At 42.7% G+C, this 21,084-nt stretch overlaps 7 protein-coding genes across 7 annotated transcripts; 3 read left to right on the forward strand and 4 right to left on the reverse strand.

The window, feature by feature from the left end:
• Positions 1-234: 234 nt before the first annotated feature.
• On the reverse strand, positions 235-2,085 carry Bfra_003177 (putative mfs monosaccharide protein; the record flags this gene model as incomplete). Its single annotated transcript, XM_037333589.1, has 4 exons — positions 235-1,282; positions 1,335-1,381; positions 1,428-1,689; positions 1,844-2,085. 4 exons carry the CDS (start codon positions 2,083-2,085, stop codon positions 235-237), a joined length of 1,599 nt encoding a protein of 532 aa, XP_037195717.1.
• A 907-nt stretch (positions 2,086-2,992) lies between these two features.
• On the forward strand, positions 2,993-6,281 carry Bfra_003178 (putative beta-galactosidase protein; the record flags this gene model as incomplete). Its single annotated transcript, XM_037333590.1, has 3 exons — positions 2,993-3,632; positions 3,698-5,096; positions 5,150-6,281. The coding sequence occupies 3 exons, from the start codon at positions 2,993-2,995 to the stop codon at positions 6,279-6,281; spliced, it is 3,171 nt and encodes a 1,056-aa protein (XP_037195718.1).
• Positions 6,282-7,080: 799 nt separating this feature from the next.
• Positions 7,081-8,902, forward strand: Bfra_003179 (putative alpha glucanase protein; the record flags this gene model as incomplete). Its single annotated transcript, XM_037333591.1, has 4 exons — positions 7,081-7,236; positions 7,288-7,969; positions 8,019-8,091; positions 8,155-8,902. 4 exons carry the CDS (start codon positions 7,081-7,083, stop codon positions 8,900-8,902), a joined length of 1,659 nt encoding a protein of 552 aa, XP_037195719.1.
• A 505-nt stretch (positions 8,903-9,407) lies between these two features.
• Bfra_003180 (putative polyamine transporter protein) lies at positions 9,408-11,140 on the reverse strand (the record flags this gene model as incomplete). The annotated part of the gene is made up of 4 exons (XM_037333592.1): positions 9,408-10,027; positions 10,081-10,813; positions 10,880-11,026; positions 11,078-11,140. The coding sequence occupies 4 exons, from the start codon at positions 11,138-11,140 to the stop codon at positions 9,408-9,410; spliced, it is 1,563 nt and encodes a 520-aa protein (XP_037195720.1).
• A 941-nt stretch (positions 11,141-12,081) lies between these two features.
• On the forward strand, positions 12,082-13,173 carry Bfra_003181 (putative alkaline dihydroceramidase ydc1 protein; the record flags this gene model as incomplete). Its single annotated transcript, XM_037333593.1, has 4 exons — positions 12,082-12,132; positions 12,221-12,407; positions 12,467-12,947; positions 13,011-13,173. 4 exons carry the CDS (start codon positions 12,082-12,084, stop codon positions 13,171-13,173), a joined length of 882 nt encoding a protein of 293 aa, XP_037195721.1.
• Positions 13,174-13,933: 760 nt separating this feature from the next.
• Positions 13,934-15,484, reverse strand: Bfra_003182 (uncharacterized protein; the record flags this gene model as incomplete). The annotated part of the gene is made up of 2 exons (XM_037333594.1): positions 13,934-15,326; positions 15,378-15,484. The coding sequence occupies 2 exons, from the start codon at positions 15,482-15,484 to the stop codon at positions 13,934-13,936; spliced, it is 1,500 nt and encodes a 499-aa protein (XP_037195722.1).
• Positions 15,485-18,732: 3,248 nt separating this feature from the next.
• Bfra_003183 (uncharacterized protein) lies at positions 18,733-20,002 on the reverse strand (the record flags this gene model as incomplete). The annotated part of the gene is made up of 2 exons (XM_037333595.1): positions 18,733-19,543; positions 19,617-20,002. The coding sequence occupies 2 exons, from the start codon at positions 20,000-20,002 to the stop codon at positions 18,733-18,735; spliced, it is 1,197 nt and encodes a 398-aa protein (XP_037195723.1).
• Positions 20,003-21,084: the final 1,082 nt, after the last annotated feature.

The following is a 21,084-nucleotide window of genomic DNA, read 5'->3' on the forward strand; positions in this document are numbered from 1 at the left end:
TACGGGCATGATAAATTGTACCTGCAATCTTGAAATTGGGAATCGAAATAAATGATACGGAGTAGACATTTTACGACTCTGGATACGACGATATCGTTTATATGCACTGCCTGCTAGCATAAAATTTAATGTCAGAAATTAGATCATGATTCATACTAATATTAAAATAGCTCAAACACTATGAGTTCACAAATCTCACATCCTTTCCATTCAGACAGATATGACATATTCGCTTTAAACTTCGCCTTTCGCAATCGTCGTATCAACTCTGAGTGTCCTGAGAACTGTAGTTGCGTTTCTCTTTTCCAAACTCCTTTGAACTGGATTTGGAGCCTCGAACACTTCAGCCAATTCCTCCAATGTTCTATCCTTAGTTTCTGGGAAGTAGAAGTAAATGATAACCGCTTCAACCAAATCCCAGAAGACGAATACGAGGTAAAAGTAGTAGTGAATGTTCTCGAATGCTGGTCCCGAGCTGTATTGAATGATTGTGCTCGCGACCGATGAGGAGAAATTGCCGATAGCTGTACCCTTGGCTCTGGTTGAAGTTGGAAGCGTCTCTGCGATGTACATACTTTGTAAAGCGGTCCATCCAAAAGAAAAGACAAATCCGAAGATGTAGATGAATGCGATGACTGTGTTTGCAGCAGTGACGTTGGTTGTGTCCTGGGTAGCCAACTTAGATGTTCCGGTGATGATTGCAAAGCAGACCGAGCAAAACAAGATGGAGTAGAGTAAAAGCGGTCGACGACCCCAATTATCTGTATACCTAGCTCCAGCAATGGCTCCAATAAAGCAGATAGGAGAGTAGATGCCGTTCATCAAAAGCTGTCTTTCTTCAGATACAATTCCAGCATTGAGTAACATCTCGGGTAAGTAGTAGCTGGTAACGGAGTTTCCGCTCAGTTGACCAAAGCATGCCATTCCGAGTACGCAAATAAGACGGCGGCGAGCAGAATGAGTTTTCACAAGCTCAGAATAATCCCACCATCTTTTGTCAGAGTCATTAAGGCCAATTTGCTGTTGCATCTCCTTGAGCTGCAAAGTCACCATTGGGTGATCAATCGAACCTTCTCCATGGTACCTTGCCAAGACCTTAACGGCCTCGTCTGCATTGTCTTGTGCCATTAACCAGCGAGGAGATTCTGGTAACCACCAGACACCAATCGCGACGAATCCGGAGGAAATCAACTGGCACCAAATTGGTATTCTCCAACTGGCATTGCCATCGATTGTCCTACAACCATACACAACCCAAGATGCAACAATTGATCCGATGTACCTGATTATTGATCAGCGATTGCTAACTTTCAAAGAATGGAAATTCGACTTACCAAGTAGTATTGTACAGTCCAGTGAGAGTCCCTCTCCAAGCAGGATGCTAAACTAGTCAGTCACTGCCATGATTCTTTTATGATTGAACTTACAGCCATCTCGCTCACATAGCAAGGAGCACTAACGCAGCAAAAGCTGACTCCAAAGCCGAGAATAAAACGACCAGCTAGAAACATGCCATGATTTGTTGAAGGCGCTTGAACACATGTACCAATGATAACCAAAACGGCACCAGTAAACATGCCCATTCGTCTACCAAAATGATCATTGACAGGACCAGTGAAGAAGACCGCAGGAATTGAGCCTATGTTGTACATGGCAAAAACAAGGCCAGTCGAAGACCCTGCAGCGCTCCTTTAGGCTGGTTAGTATCATGATACTCTATGTTGATGACGTTTATGTCATCTTTAAGAGATGAAAGACTGTTTTCAAATGGTCATACTGTACATGATTCTCGGAGTCGAAATGATTTAGTGCAATGGAATGAAGGGAATAGATAATTACTTACATGTGGAAGTAGGTTTGATAAGTCTTCATAGCATTAAGACCACCCATTAAAGAACCATCGAATCCATTCAAACATCCACATAGATATGCGACCATCAAACAACCATAAAGACGAAACATGCTCAAGGTGAATGGACGGGGCTTCGTTCCGTCGACATCATGAGCAAGTTGAACAGCCTCACCAACCACACCCTCAGACTTTGTTTCGTGCAGTTCAACATCTTGCAAGTGCTTTTCGGCCATTGCTGATGAGAACCAGTTGGCAATATCAAGAATTAAACGGATAGATAGGAATGAACAAGAACAGATGACAGTTTAGTTCAGCTCTTCCTCCTTTCACCAGCAGCACGAGGGCGTAATATATAGTCCCAAGGTCTGTCATCTTTCTCTACGAAGTTCACCATCATTGGCCTCATTTGATTGCGTTTCCCGTCGTACCTGCTCTCTCATCCCATCGAATCGTGAGTGTAGTCCATTTTTGGCCTATATCCCGACGTTGTCAACCACATGAAGCTTGAAGCTCTGGAAGATACCCCAGATTCATAACATGGGGAAACAGGGGAACTTTGCGGCGAGTAATCGAACGACCAATAACAGTTCAACCTGAATCAAGATTTCGAGTGGAGATGTAAGCCAAAATTCGCGGTGAGAGTGGGTTGGTGCGCCAAAATCAATTAACGGTATGGTCTCGTGTTTGTGGTGATTTTGACTGCAGGGGTTTCGGCTCCGCGTTCCCCGAACTAAACATTTCCCCAAACTTCACTCAATCTACCCCTCACCTCATCGCCCTCATTTCAGCCAACCAAAATTACGAAATCCAATAAAGTTATCAAACTAATGAAACTTCTACCCCATCGTGAAATTATTCGTTTGATTGAATCTTTCGGAACATATATCCCCGAGGCCGACATCCGTCAGCTGTCAATCTACGCATCTCTGTGCTCTCTGGGTAATGAGGGGTCTCCTGGCACGCCCAAGAGTGGTGCACTCGATGCCAACTCTGGGCAAAGATGTACACTGAGTCACGATAGCCGTGATATCAATGCCATTGTAGTATAATATATGCCATAGACAGACCAATACCTTCTTTCTCACTCATCACCATTCACTTCTCAAGGGTTATAGTATTCTTTACAGCTACGACACCATCATGGCTTCCGACTTGGATATCTGCGACGAGAAGATCTTCCAACGAAATCGACTTCCAGCGAGATCATACTATATCCCACCTTCCTCTCTCCTCTTGAATGGCACATGGGACTTCCATTATGCCCCAACACCCAAACATGCACCACTTCCAGCTCAATCAAATACACCAACCTCAGAATTGGGCACTAAGGAAGGATATGTGAATGTGCCACCAACTGCAGATAAACAAATCGAGACTTTACCAGATGATGAGGTGGAATGGGGGAATATAACAGTTCCGGGGCATTGGCAACTTCAAGGGCATGGTCGACCTCAATATACAAATACAATATTCCCATTTCCCGTCTGCCCTCCACATGTCCCGACCGAAAACCCTACAGGAACTTATCGCAGATCGTTCCACGTTCCAAAGTCGTGGGATAAGTCTTCCCAGCTGCGATTGAGATTTGATGGCGTAGATAGCGCGTTCCACGTCTGGATCAATGGCCAATTCATTGGGTACTCGCAAGGATCCAGAAATGCGGCGGAATTTGATGTTTCGACATTTGTGAACCGGGGAAGCGCAAACGAAGTCTGGGTTCGTGTATACCAATGGTGTGATGGGTCATATATCGAGGATCAAGATCAATGGTGGCTTTCTGGTAAGTTCGAATTCTGTGGGAGGGGCATTAGAACTGAGGAACGTAGACTAACAATTTTATTCCAGGTATATTCAGAGATGTGAATCTTTTATCATTTCCTACAACGGGTCGAATCGACGACTATTTCGTTACACCTAAGCTGGATGAAAAATATAATGACGCGACTCTGGAAGTTGCCTTGGATTTGGTTGCTCCATCTTCTGGAGAGGTAAAATTGACGCTGCGTGATACTTCTGATGGCGATGAAGAAATATCGAGTGGTTCTCAATCTTTTGAATCTGACGCGAAGAAGCTCTCATTGAGCTTGTCGGTATCACAACCTCAGAAATGGACAGCCGAGACACCTTATTTATATCAGCTTGAGATTTCAGTTCATGTAAACAACGAAGTTACTCACACCATTTACCAAAACGTTGGTTTTCGTTGCGTCGAGCTCAAAAATGGGCTTATAACAGTCAATGGCAAAGCTATTCTCTTCAATGGCGCAAACCGTCATGATCACCATCCACATCTCGGACGTGCAGTGCCATTATCCTTTATCAAACAAGATTTACTGTTGATGAAGCAACATAATATCAATGCACTACGCTGCTCGCATTATCCATCACACCCAGGAATATATGATCTGTGTGATGAGCTTGGTCTATGGGTTATGGATGAAGCAGACTTAGAGTGTCACGGATTTTATGATGCTGTAGCATATCCTGCCGATATCCCAGAATCGATACCGTACGAAGAACGTAAGAAACTGACTTTTCCACAAGCCGCCAAATTTACCTCCGATAACGAAACTTGGCGCGACGCATATATCGACCGAATGACCCAGCTTGTGAATCGAGATAAGAACCATCCTTCGATTATCTTGTGGTCTTTAGGAAATGAAGCATTCTATGGAAAAAATCACAAGGCAATGTATGACTACGCAAAGGAAGTGGACCCTAGCCGACTGGTCCATTATGAAGGTGATACCGATGCAAAGTCTGCAGACATGTTTTCTTACATGTATCCACCCATCGATGTTCTTATCAAGCACGCAGAGACTACTGGTGTTTCTGATGGCTCCTATGATAAGCCTATCGTACTTTGCGAATATGGCCATGCCATGGGAAATGGACCCGGAGGTTTAGAAGATTATCAGGCTGCATTCAGAGATTACGAAAGACTCCAAGGCGGTTGGGTTTGGGAATGGGCAAATCACGGGCTGTGGAAGACAGAGCCAGGAAAGGAGGGCTTTTATGCCTACGGAGGCGATTTTGGTGATGTCCCGAATGATGATACCTTTGTCATGGATGGCCTGTGCTACAGTGATCACACGCCCACGCCTGGTTTGACGGAACTCAAAAAGGTCATCGCTCCAATTCGTGCTTGGGTTGAAGAGGGTAAAATCGTGATCGCAAATGGATATGATTTCATAGGACTTGATCATGTCGTCGCTTCGTACAAGATTGAGTCGTTCGAAAAAAGGTTTGTGAATGTTTATCATACTTCGAAGAATTAGATTTGCTAACCTTTCAAAGCCGGAAGATTGTAAAATCGGGTGATTTGGCACTTCCAAGTATTCTCCCAGGAAAGTCCTCTTCAATAGAATTACCATCTACCCCTTCTAGAAATGGATCGGGCGAGCTATGGATTACAGTCACCTTTCAACAAAAGTTTTCGACTGCTTGGGCTGATGCTGGTCATGAGCTTGCATGGATGCAAGAGCAGATCTCGAAGCCTAATGCAGATTTGATCTCCCGAGTATCCCCTACAAACACTTCTCATCTCGACGTTGTCTCATCTAGGACGGAGTACAGAATTACAGGCTCAAACTTCCTATTTGCATTTGATGCAGCTCGGGGTAGTTTGTCTCAATGGAATTTTACCAGTCCAACGACCTTGAAGTCAACCGAGATACTAATCTCATCAATTACACCAGGCTTTTGGAGAGCTCCGACAGACAATGATATGCCTTATGATTTTCCTTACTATAAACGATATGGGTTGGATGCGTTGACGTCGCAGCTTCGATCTTTTGATGTGAAGACCGATGACGATCTAGTTACCCTCACCGCTGTAACATTCATTTCACCTCCAATATTGAACTGGGGCTTCGAGGCTACTACCACATATCAGGTCTCAGCAACTGGCTCTTTGCAGATCAAAGTCAACCTCAAACCTACTGGATCAATGCCATTAAACCTGCCTAGAGTTGGCTTGGACATTAAACTCCGCGATGATCTCGACAATGCAGAATGGTTCGGTATTGGACCAGGAGAATCGTACGCGGATAAATGCTCTTCACAGAAGCTCGGTATATATTCTGCTGATGTGGATGCGCTACATACTCCTTACGATGTACCGCAAGAAAACGGTAACCGTATGAAGACTAGATGGGTACATATGACAGATTCCTCCGGAGTGGGAGTTAGGGCAAGTTCATCTGGAAACTCCACGTTTCAATGGGCAGCTACAAGATATTCCCCTACTACATTGCAAAAAGCCAGACATCCAAGGGACTTGGTGAAGGAAAATGAAGTATTATGGAGGTTAGATGCTGAGTCTGCAGGTGTTGGATCGGCGGCTTGTGGACCGGGAGTCAAGGAAGAGTTTCAAGTGAAGTGTGAAGAGAAGGAATTCGCATTTGCATTTGAAAAGGTTGGGATATAAGCATTTGTGATACGGAAATTAATATGGATATAAAGACTTGGATACCGGATAGATAACCAAAAATGCTAAATGAGTCATTTACCAGTTACATTTCTCTCACAGCTGGGACTTAACAACCTGCCCTGCCTCTCTTTTTTCTTCTCAATTTTCCTCCTCGTTGTATCAGCGAAAACTACCCATACAAACTCTTGAGCAACCAAAACCCTCTCATAAGCAATCAATGCTAGTCTATCGCCTTTCATATCTCCAGGTGCTACCTGTATCATTAATTTCATCAATCTTGTCCTTGCGATTCCTATGCTTGTGGTATTTATTAAATTAAGCCTGTCAAAACAGTGGAATTGATTATGGCTTCCACAACATGACTCTGCTGGCTGTCAATATAAAGGGCTTGAGCCTCGCTGTTGATGAGTGGAGTGAGAGTGGGAGGCGCATTGCAAGCTCAATGTACAGAGTTATATCGACGGGAAAACTGCAATTTATTTAGAGATTCTAACAGCTTCAGATGATGTGTGTGCTAGAGAAACGCCAAAATGTTTCCGAAAGAATTACAGGCTATCCACAGTAGACAAAGAAATTAAAATTCCATTTCTCTTCCAAAATCAAAGGGATGGCGAGTTACTAGACCATACGTGTTTGTTCCTTTGTTCGTGATTTCAGTAATTCATATCCCTCCATGTATCGCTATGAAGCTTCATCATGCGGATATAGTAACTGCATCCTTCGAGGTATACCTACTGCTCCATTCCAGAATATAGTGCCAGTTTCTCGTTCTCAAGGTTGTACAGTAACTCGGTCAATGAACCTCACTATGCAGACAAACACTTTCTTCCTGAAGACCATTCCATGGCTTCTCACACTACTTAACTCTATTCAACTCATCACTGCTGATCCCTCATCGAGGGATTCAAACCATCAGACTTCTCCCAGTCGCTATGTTTTTGCACATTTCATGGTATGCACTCTTCTCTAGCGAATGAAAATGAAAAGTAATCAAAGCCCCTAGGTCGGCATTGTAAGCAACCGAGCCAGCCCCGGCGATTACGACAAAGATATGCAGCTCGCCCGTCGTGCCGGAATCGACGCATTTGCACTAAATATCGGCGCCGACGCATTCACAGATACACAGCTCGACTACGCCTATGCATCCGCAGCTACAAATCGTATGAAAGTCTTTTTGTCTTTCGATTTCAATTCATGGGACCCGGCAGATTCATCATCAGTAGGGGCAAAAATAGCAAAATATGCTGATCAGACTGCACAATTGTCTGTTGATAACAAAGTCTTTGTTTCGACTTTCATTGGAGATGCGCTCAATGTCGCAGATGTGCGTGCAAAAGCTGGTGTTCCTATTTTTTTCGCGCCGAACTTTAGCCCCGGGTCGTCTAATTTCAAGGAGCTGGATGCGGCCTTTAATTGGATGGGTTGGCCTAATAATGGTGCTAATAAAGCGCCCTCTTCTTCTTCGAATCTCACAGTCCGTGATGGTGATTTGGCGTATATGAATGCGTTGGCAGGGAAAGATTATATTGCGCCTGTGAGCCCGTGGTTCTTTACGCATTATGGACCTGAGGTGTCGTATAGTAAGAATTGGGTGTTTCCAGCGGAGGGACAGTGGGTTCAGAGATGGCAAGATTTGTTGGGGCTGGGAGCAAGGTTTGTGGAAATTGTTAGTTGGAATGATTATGGTCAGTTGCTCTGCTATTATCGAAGAATTGGGATACTGATTTGGAGTAGGGGAAAGCCATTACGTGGGACCGTTGTCTGCACCACATACTGATGATGGAAATTCAAAATGGACGAATGATATGTAAGATTTTTTTTCCACAACTGCAATTTTTTTTCTGTTGAATTTTATGGCTAACAAGTCCAGGCCTCATGGAGCATGGCTCACCCTTGCTACCCCATTCATCCGTGCTTTTCACGCCGGCGCTACCTCCCCCTCTAAACATATCAAACGCGACCTCATAGTCTACTGGTACCGTCCCAATCCTCTCTCTCTCAACTGCGATGCCACCGATACGACTATGCTCGCTGCATCCAACTCATCCGGAGATTACTTCAACGGAAAACCCAATGGTTGGGAAACCGAAACCGACAGTATTTTCGTAACCGCCTTCCTCAAATCTCCTGGCAACGTGACCGTAGTCTCCGGAAGCGGCGCGTTCCAATTCAACGCAGTGCAAGGTGTAAATGCCTTTACCGTGCCTATGGGAGTAGGAAGGCAAATCTTCGGACTCTGGAGGAAAGGAAAAATAGTGGTCCAGGAAACGAGCCCCAGGAATGTGACAGAGATTTGTGCTTGTGGAAACTATAATTTCAATGCGTATGTAGGACGTGTTCCTGCGTCGAGAGGAAACGACGAGTTGCCATCTGCGGGAACGGCATTGTTGACCAAGGGGATTAGAATCCCTGTTGAGCAATGTGTGGCTGTTACTGGGAATGTGGAGGAAATTGCGGACGATGTGGATGGAAGTGTGAGTCTTTCGGAAAGTACGAGTGAAACTTCGGCTAGTAGTGAGAGTGAGAGTTCTAGTAGCACGAATCAAAAGAGGACTTGGGGATTGCCGAATCGGTGGGAATGGATTAGGGGGTGGAGGGATTTCGTGGATTTGGGTTGATGATGGATATGTTGCATGATTAGGTGCTTCTGGCGTTCCTGTCTGTTTCTTTTTGTGGCTGTTCTTCTTTTATCATTTACTTGTACTTTATAACTGAATGTTAGTTTTATTTTCACACGATGTTAACTTCTAAACAGTCAAGACTCCGAGCAGGGTGTTTCATAGTCCGGACTGCAGTCCAATAATATTAGGGTTTGAATGTCCAAAAGCAATTGGAAATTTGACAGGAGTTTAATTTTTTAATTAAATTTAATATTCTAAATGATTTGAATGTTCTAATAGATTTGGAGATTTGGTAAACCTTAATTGTTGAACTATAGTCCAACAATATAAGATTTTGAATATTTAAAAGCAATTAGAAATCTGAAAATAGTTTTACATTCTAATCAAATTCAGTATCTTAAATGATCTGGATGTTTTAACTAATTTGTAGATTTGATAAATCTTTATTGTTGGAATACATTCCGAAAACTATTTGACACTGATTAAACATTATTGTATACAATCAGACGTGATGACTCCCTTTTTCACCCTCGACATACTGATGTTCACTACCCACGCTACGCTCACTTATACTCTCTCCCTTATCCATAACACATTGGCCCTCCTCATCACTACTCAAACCTCCAACTTTCCACTCTCTAATCTCATGTCCCTTCCACATGAGTATCACCACAAATATAAAGCTCGCTACTTGCAAGAATGCCATCATTCCATATGTCCATCTAAACCCTAACTCCTCAACCCAAGGCGTAATATAAAACGATACCGACAATCCAAATGCAACTCTATAATTATTCATCACAATAGCTGTCTCAGCAGGAGCTTTCGTAAAGAGTTCACACGCATAGTTTGCGGTAATCGGGGTGATAGATAGAGATCCGAATGTCACCATTATTTGTGCCCAGATGAGAACTCCCCAGCTCCAATGATTTTGGAGAGTTGCGCCGAAGAGACCAAGACCAATCGGATTGAAAATCAAGGCAGGGAGAATGAGAGCGTATAGACGATATTCGGGCTTCCAAAGACCGCGATTTCGAGAACAAATCCAGAGAGGGAGACGATCACTGACAAAGTGGCCGTAGATCAAGGCTATTATTATTCCTGCCCAGTGACCGAGAGAAACTGGTGATTGTTAGATGACCTTTTATTCAAACTCGGGAAGTGGAGGTACATACATAGAGCATTTTCCTTGGAGGTGAATCCGTAACCTCCCTCTTTCACGCCCTTCTGTAACCAAACCGGAGTAATTGCATTCATAGCAACATAGAAACCAAAACTAATCAGCGTAAACATTGCCAGTAATATCATTGACGGATTAGCCATGATCAAAAATGGATTGGCTGCAGCCCCCAAGACCTGTTTCAAATTGGCCTGCTTTGTGACTTTTGTCCCAGGGAGAAATGTCGCAAGTTTACTCGCAATGAATCCATCAGGCGTTGCGATTGCTGAATTATCTGCCCCCTCCGATCGGTCCCAGGAAGTCTCATGCACGAACAAAAATACCATTATTGCTGCTAAAGCTGCCAACGCTGCTGTCCACCAAAATGCATAGGTCCATGATCCCTTCCCAGCTGTTGATATGAATGCCGACAGCGTTGGACCAGCCACTGTGCCGAAATCGAAAGCCCAATAAAAGTAGGTGAAGACACGGCCTCTCTGATGCAAGAAGAAGAGATCAAAAAGTATACGAGGGCCGAGTATACCAGCTATGGTTCCAAAGAATCCAGCCATTACTCTGGAAGCAAGGAATGGGGCGTACTGCGTGGAATCTGTCATGCATGCTGCCCATACTTGGGTGATGAATACTCCAACGGTAGACCAGAAGATTACTGATGAACGACCGAATTTGTGAGATAATGGAAAGAGGATCAAAGATCCTGCTATCATGCCAGCATTGGAACAAGATGTCTAAGTTCGCTTTGTGTCAATTAAACTTCAACTGTACGAAGATCTTGCTGGAACATGTCTGCGTACCTGATAAGCCATCTTCGTAATCTCAACACCATACAATTTTGCTTGTGGTGCTGGGATTAACTGACCAGCAAGGCCACCCGCACAACCGGCGAAGGTCGCGAGACATAAGGCAGCAACGATGGGCACTTTCCTCCTCATGGGCCAATTCTAGTAATTGTTAACATCGTGATTTGTTGAATAGTAGGGGGAAGTATCTACCAATGGATCTCGTGGGTCATCACTGGGATGAGGAATAAGTGCAATTGTTCCTTCATTGTTCATGATGGCGATGTATTGAGCTCACAGCCTGAATTCTGGGTGTCTCTATTTATCAACTGTACGCATTGATCGCCAATATGTCGAATAAATCTTGCCCAGCAATTAAAAATATTACAATTCCTCGGAAAGCTCCAACACGCGAAATACAGACCACAGACAGAAAAACTAAAGACAAGCTCTTCCCCTCAATTATATATTTTTGCCCCTTAGATCTTCTAACAAACGCGCTTCAAGCCATGTGCGCATCACCTTATCGTCGTCGCCGTCCATCATTTCCATATCTAATGATAGCGTGGACAGCACGCGTCACCACGAGCGATCCCATTAAAATGTTTCGAAACGTTCAATCGTAGCTGGTTCCGTAGATGAAAGTGGATCTCTGGGTGGACACTTCAATCTCTGTACCTTGCCATTCATTATCCTGGGGTTGAAACACCGTCGCATCTAGAATGACTAAATGGAAGAACTAGAAAAGATGAGACTGCAAAAGAAATCAGACGATTTAACTGCATTTGGAGAGAGGCAAAGACCTTTTTGAATCCGGTAGAAAAGGGGGGAGTGAAAAAGGTAAATGTCCTGCATAGTATGAAAGGTGATGAAGCACGGAACCTCTCATCCGAGGTTCGGCAAAGTCAACTATTTATCCTGCACAACATCATGTGATTTACCACAAATCTTATGCTCGACGGTGAAATTTTCACTTGTCGAAAGGCCACATGTCGTAGATTGCAAAGTGAATATCTATTTTCTGGTCCGCATTCTGCATTGGTGTTATTGATGAGAAAGGACTAAAAGAAATCTTGTTTCTCATGATGCCATATTACTAATCTTTCAATCCGTCGAACTATCATAATTCTCCTATCTTCCTGGAATCTTTATAGACCTATCTATAACCTCAGGGAACAACAACGGCATCATTTTAACGCCAAACAAGCATTTTCAACATGCTACCATCGACGCCCTACCCTTCCTCTGGCCCAGGATACTGGGGCCCCGTAACCTCAACCATCAATTGGTGTGAAGAAGCACGTGATGCCTTTCATTCTCTCTAATTTCCCTACTCACTACTAACATCCCGTTCAGGACTACTATGCTACAATCTATTCGGCTGAGATTGTGAATACGATTACCAATTTGATGTTTGTGATTTTGGCTTGGAAGGGAATTTCTAGCTGTATTAGATATGGCCATGACCGCGTCTTCCTTGTTGCCTTCCTCAGTTATCTGGTTATTGGAGTCGGAAGCATGCTATTCCATTCTACGTTGATTTGTTCGTCAATATCCTTCTTTTCCTTCCTAAAATAAACGGAAGAAGTTAACAGCTTCTAGACCCCATGCAACTTGTGGACGAACTGGCCATGATTTATCTAGAGTGCATCCTAGCCTACTCCGTTTTTGCACACCAGAAATCCCCTTTGTCGCGTTTCGTGCTCGCTTTCTCGATTTCTGCGCTTGCGATATTTATTACTCTATACTATCATTACCTTCAAGACCCAGTCTTTCATCAAAACATGTTTGCACTGCTCACCGCCATTGTGGTATTCCGAAGTATGTGGATAATGGTACATATACTTAATCCAAAGCGTCGCGTTAAAGACGAAAAGGTCACTACAATGGAGCAAAAAAGAAGAGACGAGAGAGATAGCAAAATCTTGGGCCAGATGTGGAAGTTGAATTTTATAGGATTAACTTATGTAGCTCTCGCATTTTTCATATGGAATTTGGACAACATTTATTGTGGGACGATTAGAAGATGGAGAAGAGAAGTGGGATTACCGTGGGGTATTCTCCTGGAGGGCCATGGATGGTGGTGAGTCTTTTAATTTTTATTAGTTTCAATATCCGGGAAGAGAAAGCTAATGTAGGTACACAGGCATATTTTGACAGGAATAGCTGCGTACAATAATATCACCTGGTCAATTTGGCTGCGATACTGTCGCAATGGCAAGCAAGATCTGGTGGATTTGGAATGGCCATCGATGTTCACTTCAATGCCTGTCGTAGTGGGAATTAAGTCGCAAGAAAAGAAGCTTTAAGTGGAGGAGCATGTTTGGAATGCCAGGAAACAACTTGTCTCACATATTGAGTTCGACTAGAATCTTGCTTCTCCTTGAGATGACAGTAAGTATATCGACAGGCCGTATTGTATTGTATGTACTGTACTGTACTGCACCTAGGTAAGCAATAGGTATAGAATAAAACAGACGATTAATGATACTGTTGATTCAGCAAGGCGCCTCCAAGTCGTGCCTTGTGTTGGTAATACATTATGTAGCACCATCACTATTCAAGTACAAGCACAGTTCTCGTCCGCTATTCGTCCCGTTCCCTTTCTTTCTCCCTTCAGAGTTTTAACTATACAGGTAACGAATATCGGAATCCTCGATAATCTTGTTGTCCTTTTCATATTTCCTCTTCATCAGCTGTTCCGTGGAGAAGCTTCCCGAACTTCAGTGTCATGTACAATCGCTTTTCTTCCCACGTTCCAAATGCTGTTAGCCTACAAAGGAATTCTGAAGCTCCCAGACGCTGGTAGAGTTACCAATGAATTTTTGGCGAGCGTACATGTACATGTGAATGATAAAAAAACGGAATAGAGTAAAGTATTGCCATGGCCTCAAAGGGAACCACTCTATGATAACCTCTCTTTTCATCGTAAGGATCAAACTCGTTTAAAGAGTTCCGAAAACCCATCAGGCTTTGCAGTAGGGTAGTTGCCGCAGGGCTGAATAATAGGGAGGTTATCGTTTCGGGCGCATCAGTGGTAGTATCGTGACAAAACACCTTCAATTCGTCCTATCGTGCGCTCATCATTTCAATGAAGCGAGGTTTGTGGGAAAAGAATAATGATGGTGAAACATCGATATGATCTACCGAGGTAGACATGAAATATTGTTCCAAACTAGTGGAAAATTGAGATGGAGTGTCGATTTTAAGAGCAGCATAACACTGCAAGGGATTTTCTGCAAGTAACACATGCTCAAATGAAGACCAAAGGCCATTAGCGAGAAGGTATGATTGACCCAGTAACACATGATTCCATTGATTTTCCTCGCAGAAAAACAAACCAGGAGTGAGCTCGTCCAGAAAGCTTGTAAAGATAGGATGGCAAGGCAAAGTAAATCGTCTCAAGATTTCACCCTTCGCAACGTCGATAGTGCCCATTATCAAACATTTGAAAGGTTCCTCACTATAGAGAGAGTCATCAAAGCTGCTCCGAAGACGAAATATAGTATCTGTACTAGTTCCGGTATGACCATAGATATTTAGGATGTCACACTTGTCCTTTTCGGCGGGCATGGAACCCACTGATATCATGATTGATCCTTTGACCCTGCCAGAATCGCGCAAATAGGCGGCTAACTTGCACTTCTGATGCGTGTCTACCGTCAACTCCTTCGAGCTTGGTATGTCAATATAGGCCACATCATAATGCTCGTCGAATTCGTATTTTCCAGTACTGGAATACCTGAACCCTCCAAGTTCCATCTGAGGGTCGTTGTCTGTAACGCGATGTCCAAGCAATGTCACGAGGATCTCTTTCTCCCGCAAAGACGTACAGATCTCTTTTGACGCATCGTGAGCAATTACGAGTGCTGTTGAAACCGCACTTCCTCCTCTGCCCGCATGTAAGAGTGCTTGGACAATTGTATCATCTTTTCCAATACCATATCTTACATCGCAACGTGAATTAGCCGTAGCACAGGCGTCAAAAAGTGGGGAATCAGAGGATACTGAATGGTATGCTTCTTTATCAAGGGAAATGGTAGAAAGAGATCTGGGTCCAACCCTATCATTGGAGAGGTCGGAGTCTTCATCAATGGGCTCCGTTCTAAGAAGAGACTTGGAGGAGGGCATTGCAATATTCAAGGAAGATGTCGCCATATCAATAAAGTCATGTAACGACTGATTTGTGGAAGGTCCTGGGCGCAAGAATAGAGGAACGTTCTCGACTTCAACATCGAAAGCGGTTTTCATATCGAAGAATGGGCTATCGCCAAACTTGATTGCGATATGAACGGGTATGGTCGCACCCTGCATCCTACGGCTTTCGCCAAGGATGAATCTTCGAAGCGTCACGCAAAGTGAATCGGCAATGAATGTGACACGTCCATCGACCTCCATTGAGTTCGTGTATGAACCAAGTCTTGTCAACGCCAGAGCAGCTCTTAACTCCGCATGTTCAGATCTGGAATAAATGATCTCTTTGGAGCCAGTGACGGCAAAGTTTTAAGCGTACCCATAGTTCAGGGAATTTATGACAATTGTCCACATTTGTGCATTCTTAGGTAGGCTAGGGAGACCACGATATGAATTGTCTAAGGCAAGAACCACGGTAGATTTCATTCTGCTTCGTGCAGTGGCATTCAATGAAAATATTCAGTAGACTTAATTGACATCTGCCATAGGAAACTGGCGGCAATATACAATTATCCTTCTTCTAGAAGAAAGCGGAAGCCTGCACCGTAAAATCTCACTTTCTTTGTGATACTGCTGCCTTTGCTAGGTAAATAATTCACAGCTATCACTGCTTGAGACTATGCGCGTTTTATTTTCGAGTTGAACACATTAGCATATTCACTCTATTTCTACCAAACTTGCATGTATTGAAAACCTCGACCAAAATCCTTAGTTCACAGACAAATCCCACTGTTTTAAGGGCCAAACGCGTCAAGGAAGATGCTTAGAAAATGGATTTTTCCCAACAAATCTCAAAATTTCCAGTGTCTACGCAAGTGCACTAGACAAAACGCAAGCTAAATCAAGCGGTCAATCTCTGATTCCACTGATATCTTCAGGCTCGAAGTGAAATTCTGCCTGCTATCTTGAACAAGGGTATTGTTGGCGTGAATGCGACTTGAGATTCTTCTTGTGTATCATACGAAACTTCAAGGAACACTTGTTAAATTGTTTAAGGGATCTCAGAGCGGTATCAAGGTCTCTGTTCAAATCAAAAGTAGGTGTCGTAAATGTATTGGCATTAGAAAATTATACGACAAATGCAGTCCGAGTTCATTTTCATTGTCATCTCAAAATTATCCTTGACCTTCAATTCTATCGAGTAAATCATTGACTTGATGAAAATCGTAAATTTGGCTATTGAACTATGTTCAAGTCAGGCCTTGATATGTGATTTATTATCCTGTCTATCTTCTTATAGTAGTTACTTCAACAAAATCTATTCTCCAAGCAGTTGAGTTGCTCTTAGCTAGTTCCTCAGGGTATTAGAACTCCAGACGTCTATATAAACTGTAATCTTAGAGTGCTCGGTGCTTAAGTCGTCAGAAAAGACTATTTATTGCAGCTGGCAATCACATCTGAATATTGTTATTATTTTCCTCATGAGAACGGCAAACAAACGGATGTACTTTCATTCCCTGTTTTCACATCATGATTACTTTCCTTTAAAATGTCAGATAGTATTCTCTTAGACATATTACGAGTCTTGACTACTGGCTTGACCTTTCTTTGAACTCCTCAAAATGACAAAGAGAAAATTTCAGATTTGTATGACTTTGATTGTGCCATCTGAATACTGTTACTTGGATTAATCAAGTGCGAGTATAGAATTGTCCTTTACTGTTACAACCGATGAGCTTACTATCATACGAAGATTCCAAAATTGCGAGAAAAAGATCATAGAATACATAATTAGGGATTGTATATCTATATGGTCATGACCAACCATTTTATTATAACAATTCATTGTCTGTTAAAGTCCTCTACATCAAAGGAACTCTCGTCTTATATTGCTGCGATTATAAACTTACAATTTCGGAAGTCTTCGACCTCAACTGATACTTCTGAACTATACTCATCATAAGTTGTAGTCAACTGTGATCTCAAATATCAGTTTTCCTCAGAAATTTATCCAAATCGCGTCGAATTTGTTAAAATTCACGGACTAAATGATGTGATGTGATCTAATTAAGGGACTATCTTCGTGTTAAAGACGAAATAATAGTACGCTAACACATACGCGAATCGCAATTATCTGAGCGACTCTCGACTGATATTTCTACCACTATTTTATCAATCATATGAATTCTATCTCAATACTAATCATATATCCGCTATTATTCTATAGTATATAACCAAATGGACTCCATCTTTTCTTTACTTAAGCGCGGGTTAGTCTAATGAGCGTGAGATGTAAACCTAGAATATCAGGAGTATTCAATGTATATACGACAAATGTTAAATATAATGACTAACTAGTAATCTCTTGTTGCTTGGCTGAATAGTAAACAATTGAACGTGTCTTCCACAAGAGACTAAAACTCCTATCGCCGGCTAGTGCAAATTTTGAATTTAACTTGACGAATCAAGATATTATCTCCTAAAGATTTGGCAATAGTCGTAGGATAAACAGTCAGTGGTAAATATTAAAGAAAATGTGTTTTATATTCTTGGAATGCTATAATGGCATGCCCAAACCGTCTGTTATCATACAAAGACTTGAAGATACTCATGTTGAGAGAAGCAGACAAGGGCTCTCTAGTATAGTCCCAGATCACAAGCATTGGGAGACTTTTATCTCATATCATGAAAGTGTCATATTGACACTTTTAAGCATTAATCTCCATCGTAGACACCAAACTGATTCAAAATTGAAAGATCAGACATTGGTACCGAGAACTTGGTCCTAAGTACGAACACTCGATAACAATCCCGTCCAAACTTTTTGATGAATTAAAGATGCCGAAATGGTGGATGAAAGCTCATCTTGAGACCTGTAAGTATAGGCACTATTCCCAAATATATGGCAAGTAAGCCTAAAGCTATTGTCACGGCGCCAACTACATGCTCAGTAGTTGTCTTCGTGCCTCAGGCATTGATCATTAGTGTGCTCTACTTCTTATAAGTAGGGCCTCTCTCTTCCATAGCTCTTCTACCCTTATGGTACAATATAAGTCTTTGCACGTACTCTGACAGTTATAGGCTTCAGGCTCTATACCTACGCGTCGACCTGCTGTAATTATAGGTCATTTCGATAAAAATCTCTTTGAAAACACGTGCACTCTTCACCAGAATGAAGGTATTTTGCCATAAAAATGACAAGTTTTGTAACAAGTTACTCAAACTGAACTCAGAATCAGCCTGTATATTCATCATTTCGGCTTCATTTGGTGGACATCTCGAGCCATTTTGAGGCCAATCTCTCCAAGTTCAGTACTGATATCTTCATTCAATGAGCCAATTAGAGTCAAATGGTGATTAATTGCTCCAAGTCACGTAGTTCCATCTTAAATTTGACTCATTTTGGCTCATTTTGGTGCTAAGTTATGTCTAAATTTCCCAGAGGTGTACATTTCACATCGGTGATGGGTTGAATAATCATTGTAAGTGAGTCTAATTCATTCAGTCCACTCTATCACCATGATCTAATTCCATAAAATAATTATCAAAGAATAGCTTATCGCCCTCATTTCAATGCATTATAGTACTAGCTTGCAGCGGTCAAAAAGGTGTGGATTAGTGTTGGGCAAGCTATTATCTAATTTATCTATTTCTCTTCCAATAAAGGTACCTCTAAAAGAATCCAAATGTACCAAAATTACTCCCAAAATTGCCCCAATCTGCTTGAAATCTGTCTAGAACTTCAAAGCATTTCTTCTAACCTCCCACAAACTAACCCAAATGTCGTCAGCAAGAGGCGCAACGGTGTTAGGATTAGCCTTTAGGTGGCTTCCCCCCTTTACTTCCACCAAGAACGACTCCATAGCCTTCTCGGATAAACCGTAATGACGTAACTTCGCATCAGATCCAGCTACCTTGACGATATCAAAGATATCCACAAGCATGTCAGGGTGGAAGTCCTCGCCCTTGTCTTCAGACTGAGGATGTAGTCGACGGAGTGTAGTATACGCAAGGTACTTGCGAAGTGGAGAATCTTTTGGTGTCTTATCGTAGACGGCACGCGAGATCTCTGCAGGAACTCCCTGCAATGGAGTGAAGAAGCGGAGAAGCTCAATAGCCTGGATAGCAGCATTTTGTAGCTCCGGTATTAAGACCTTGTCGGCAAGGAACCAGAGATCGATAAGCTTGGTGGTGTGTTTGAAGGCGGTATCTTGCGATTTGCTGATGTAATTGTCAAGGTCGCTTCCCTGAAGGGTGCTTAAGCCAATACCGACAGGAAGATTCTTGCGATCATCTAGCTCAAAGGCGGCAAGAGTGCTTAGCTGCTTCTTGTATACCCAGTCGATAAGCATAGCAAAGATCTCTCGATTAGACTCAGCGAAGTGGAGAGTCTGCGTGGCAGATTCGGCAAAAGTAGAGTTGAAGACAGCGTCGAAGTATGGTGAGAGGTGTGTGAAGAAGGACTTGTGGAGGTTAAAAGGAGGACCGTCTATTGAACCATCCTCTCCCTTGATATAGATAGTGATCATATCCATTGGCGCGTCTCTGTTTTATAGTAGTCAGCATCAATATTATAAATAGTAAGGGTAGATATAGTAAAGAAAAAGGTGATGCTTACTCCCAAGTAGGACCTTGATGACGGTTAGCCGCATCAAGACGCAGACGGCTTAGTGCTCGCACAGCTTCATTAGTATTAGTTGCGTTAGCAGCAACGGTATCAAGAGCAGGATAGACAGTTAGACCGCTAGCTACCCCGATCAGGTTGGAAGAGGTAGCCCTATGTTCATAGGGAGTTCCTCTGTAAACAGGAGGTGAGTGTGATGTGGACAAGTTGCCAACGAGATAATCCCGAACGACAAGATTGTACGAACGATAAGGTCCGATTACAGCGTTTCGGTCGAAGTTAGCACCATGCTGGCCACGATTTGGACTAGCAGAGAAGGCGCCAAAAGGAGCAGGAGCAGCGTGCTGGCCCCATTGCCAGTTATTGACGTTATTGTTCATACTTGAAAAGGTATTTGTTTAGAGGTGTAATTGTGAGGAAGTTGTTGTACGACGGGGAGTTTCGATTACCGAGGGGATCTAATGGCGCAGCAAGTATTTCTAAAGCGAGATTAGTCGAGTTGACTGGAACTAAATAATAGATAAGAGGTAATTCCAAGCTATCTGGAGTAGCTTATGAGTCTGAGAGAGATAATCTGGCGCTTTCGGTGTAGTAAATCGAGAAGAAGGGTCTTCAAAACGATCTGGAGGAGGAAGATTTCGACAAGCGGCGCCAGCGAGGTGAGAAGAGGGTTAACAAGGACTAGAAAATGGATCAGACATACTAATAGACGGCAGGCAAGGCACAATTGAGATTTGGAGTCTTGCTTGAGCGTTTGATCGAGGAGTTTGAGAGAGAAGTGCGTAACGTCAGTCTGAAAGAGGATAAGCCGAGTTAGAGACGCCGATGAGATGATGAAAGGGACGTCAAAGATTATTCATATGCTTACCAAACAAGCAAGAGCTTGATACTATGTAACACGAGTGATGTATGTTGTGATAGAAGAAGGAAGGTTGAAAAGGTTGAAAAGATTCGAGAGGTTGAAGTAAATGCTTAGCAAATCGCGTCGCAGCAGAAACAAGATCTAAAAACACAAAAACGACCTCTATATTGAGCTACTGAGAGTGACTGATATAGGTGAATATTTTGATGTTAAAGAAAGTAGTGATTAAAATATTCCACAAAGTGGTAATAGAAAAAGAGTTGTACAAAGCTTGGAGGGAAGGGAAACTCTATCAAAGGTTGAAAAATTAAATAGCTTGACGAACTGTCATACATAGAAGGCTGTATACATGGTGAATTATTGAACAGATTTTAATTAGCAGCGGAGATTTTAGAATATTAGATCCGAGTTGCATTGACTCCTATTTGTCTCTCGTCTGATCTCTCATCCTGTAGCATATCTCGAGGCTGACAATGTTGTTCTTTGGTAGATAATTGTTGCATTTTTGCAAAGTAAATATGCCCAGTAAGTCAGGCTCAATCAAAGATCTGCAAAATTCCCTTTACTGACTACTAGGATGCTCTAAGTAGAGAAACAAGC

This window comes from Botrytis fragariae, assembly GCF_013461495.1.
Source record: "Botrytis fragariae strain BVB16 chromosome Unknown tig00000012, whole genome shotgun sequence".
Taxonomy (NCBI): Eukaryota; Fungi; Ascomycota; class Leotiomycetes; order Helotiales; family Sclerotiniaceae; genus Botrytis; species Botrytis fragariae.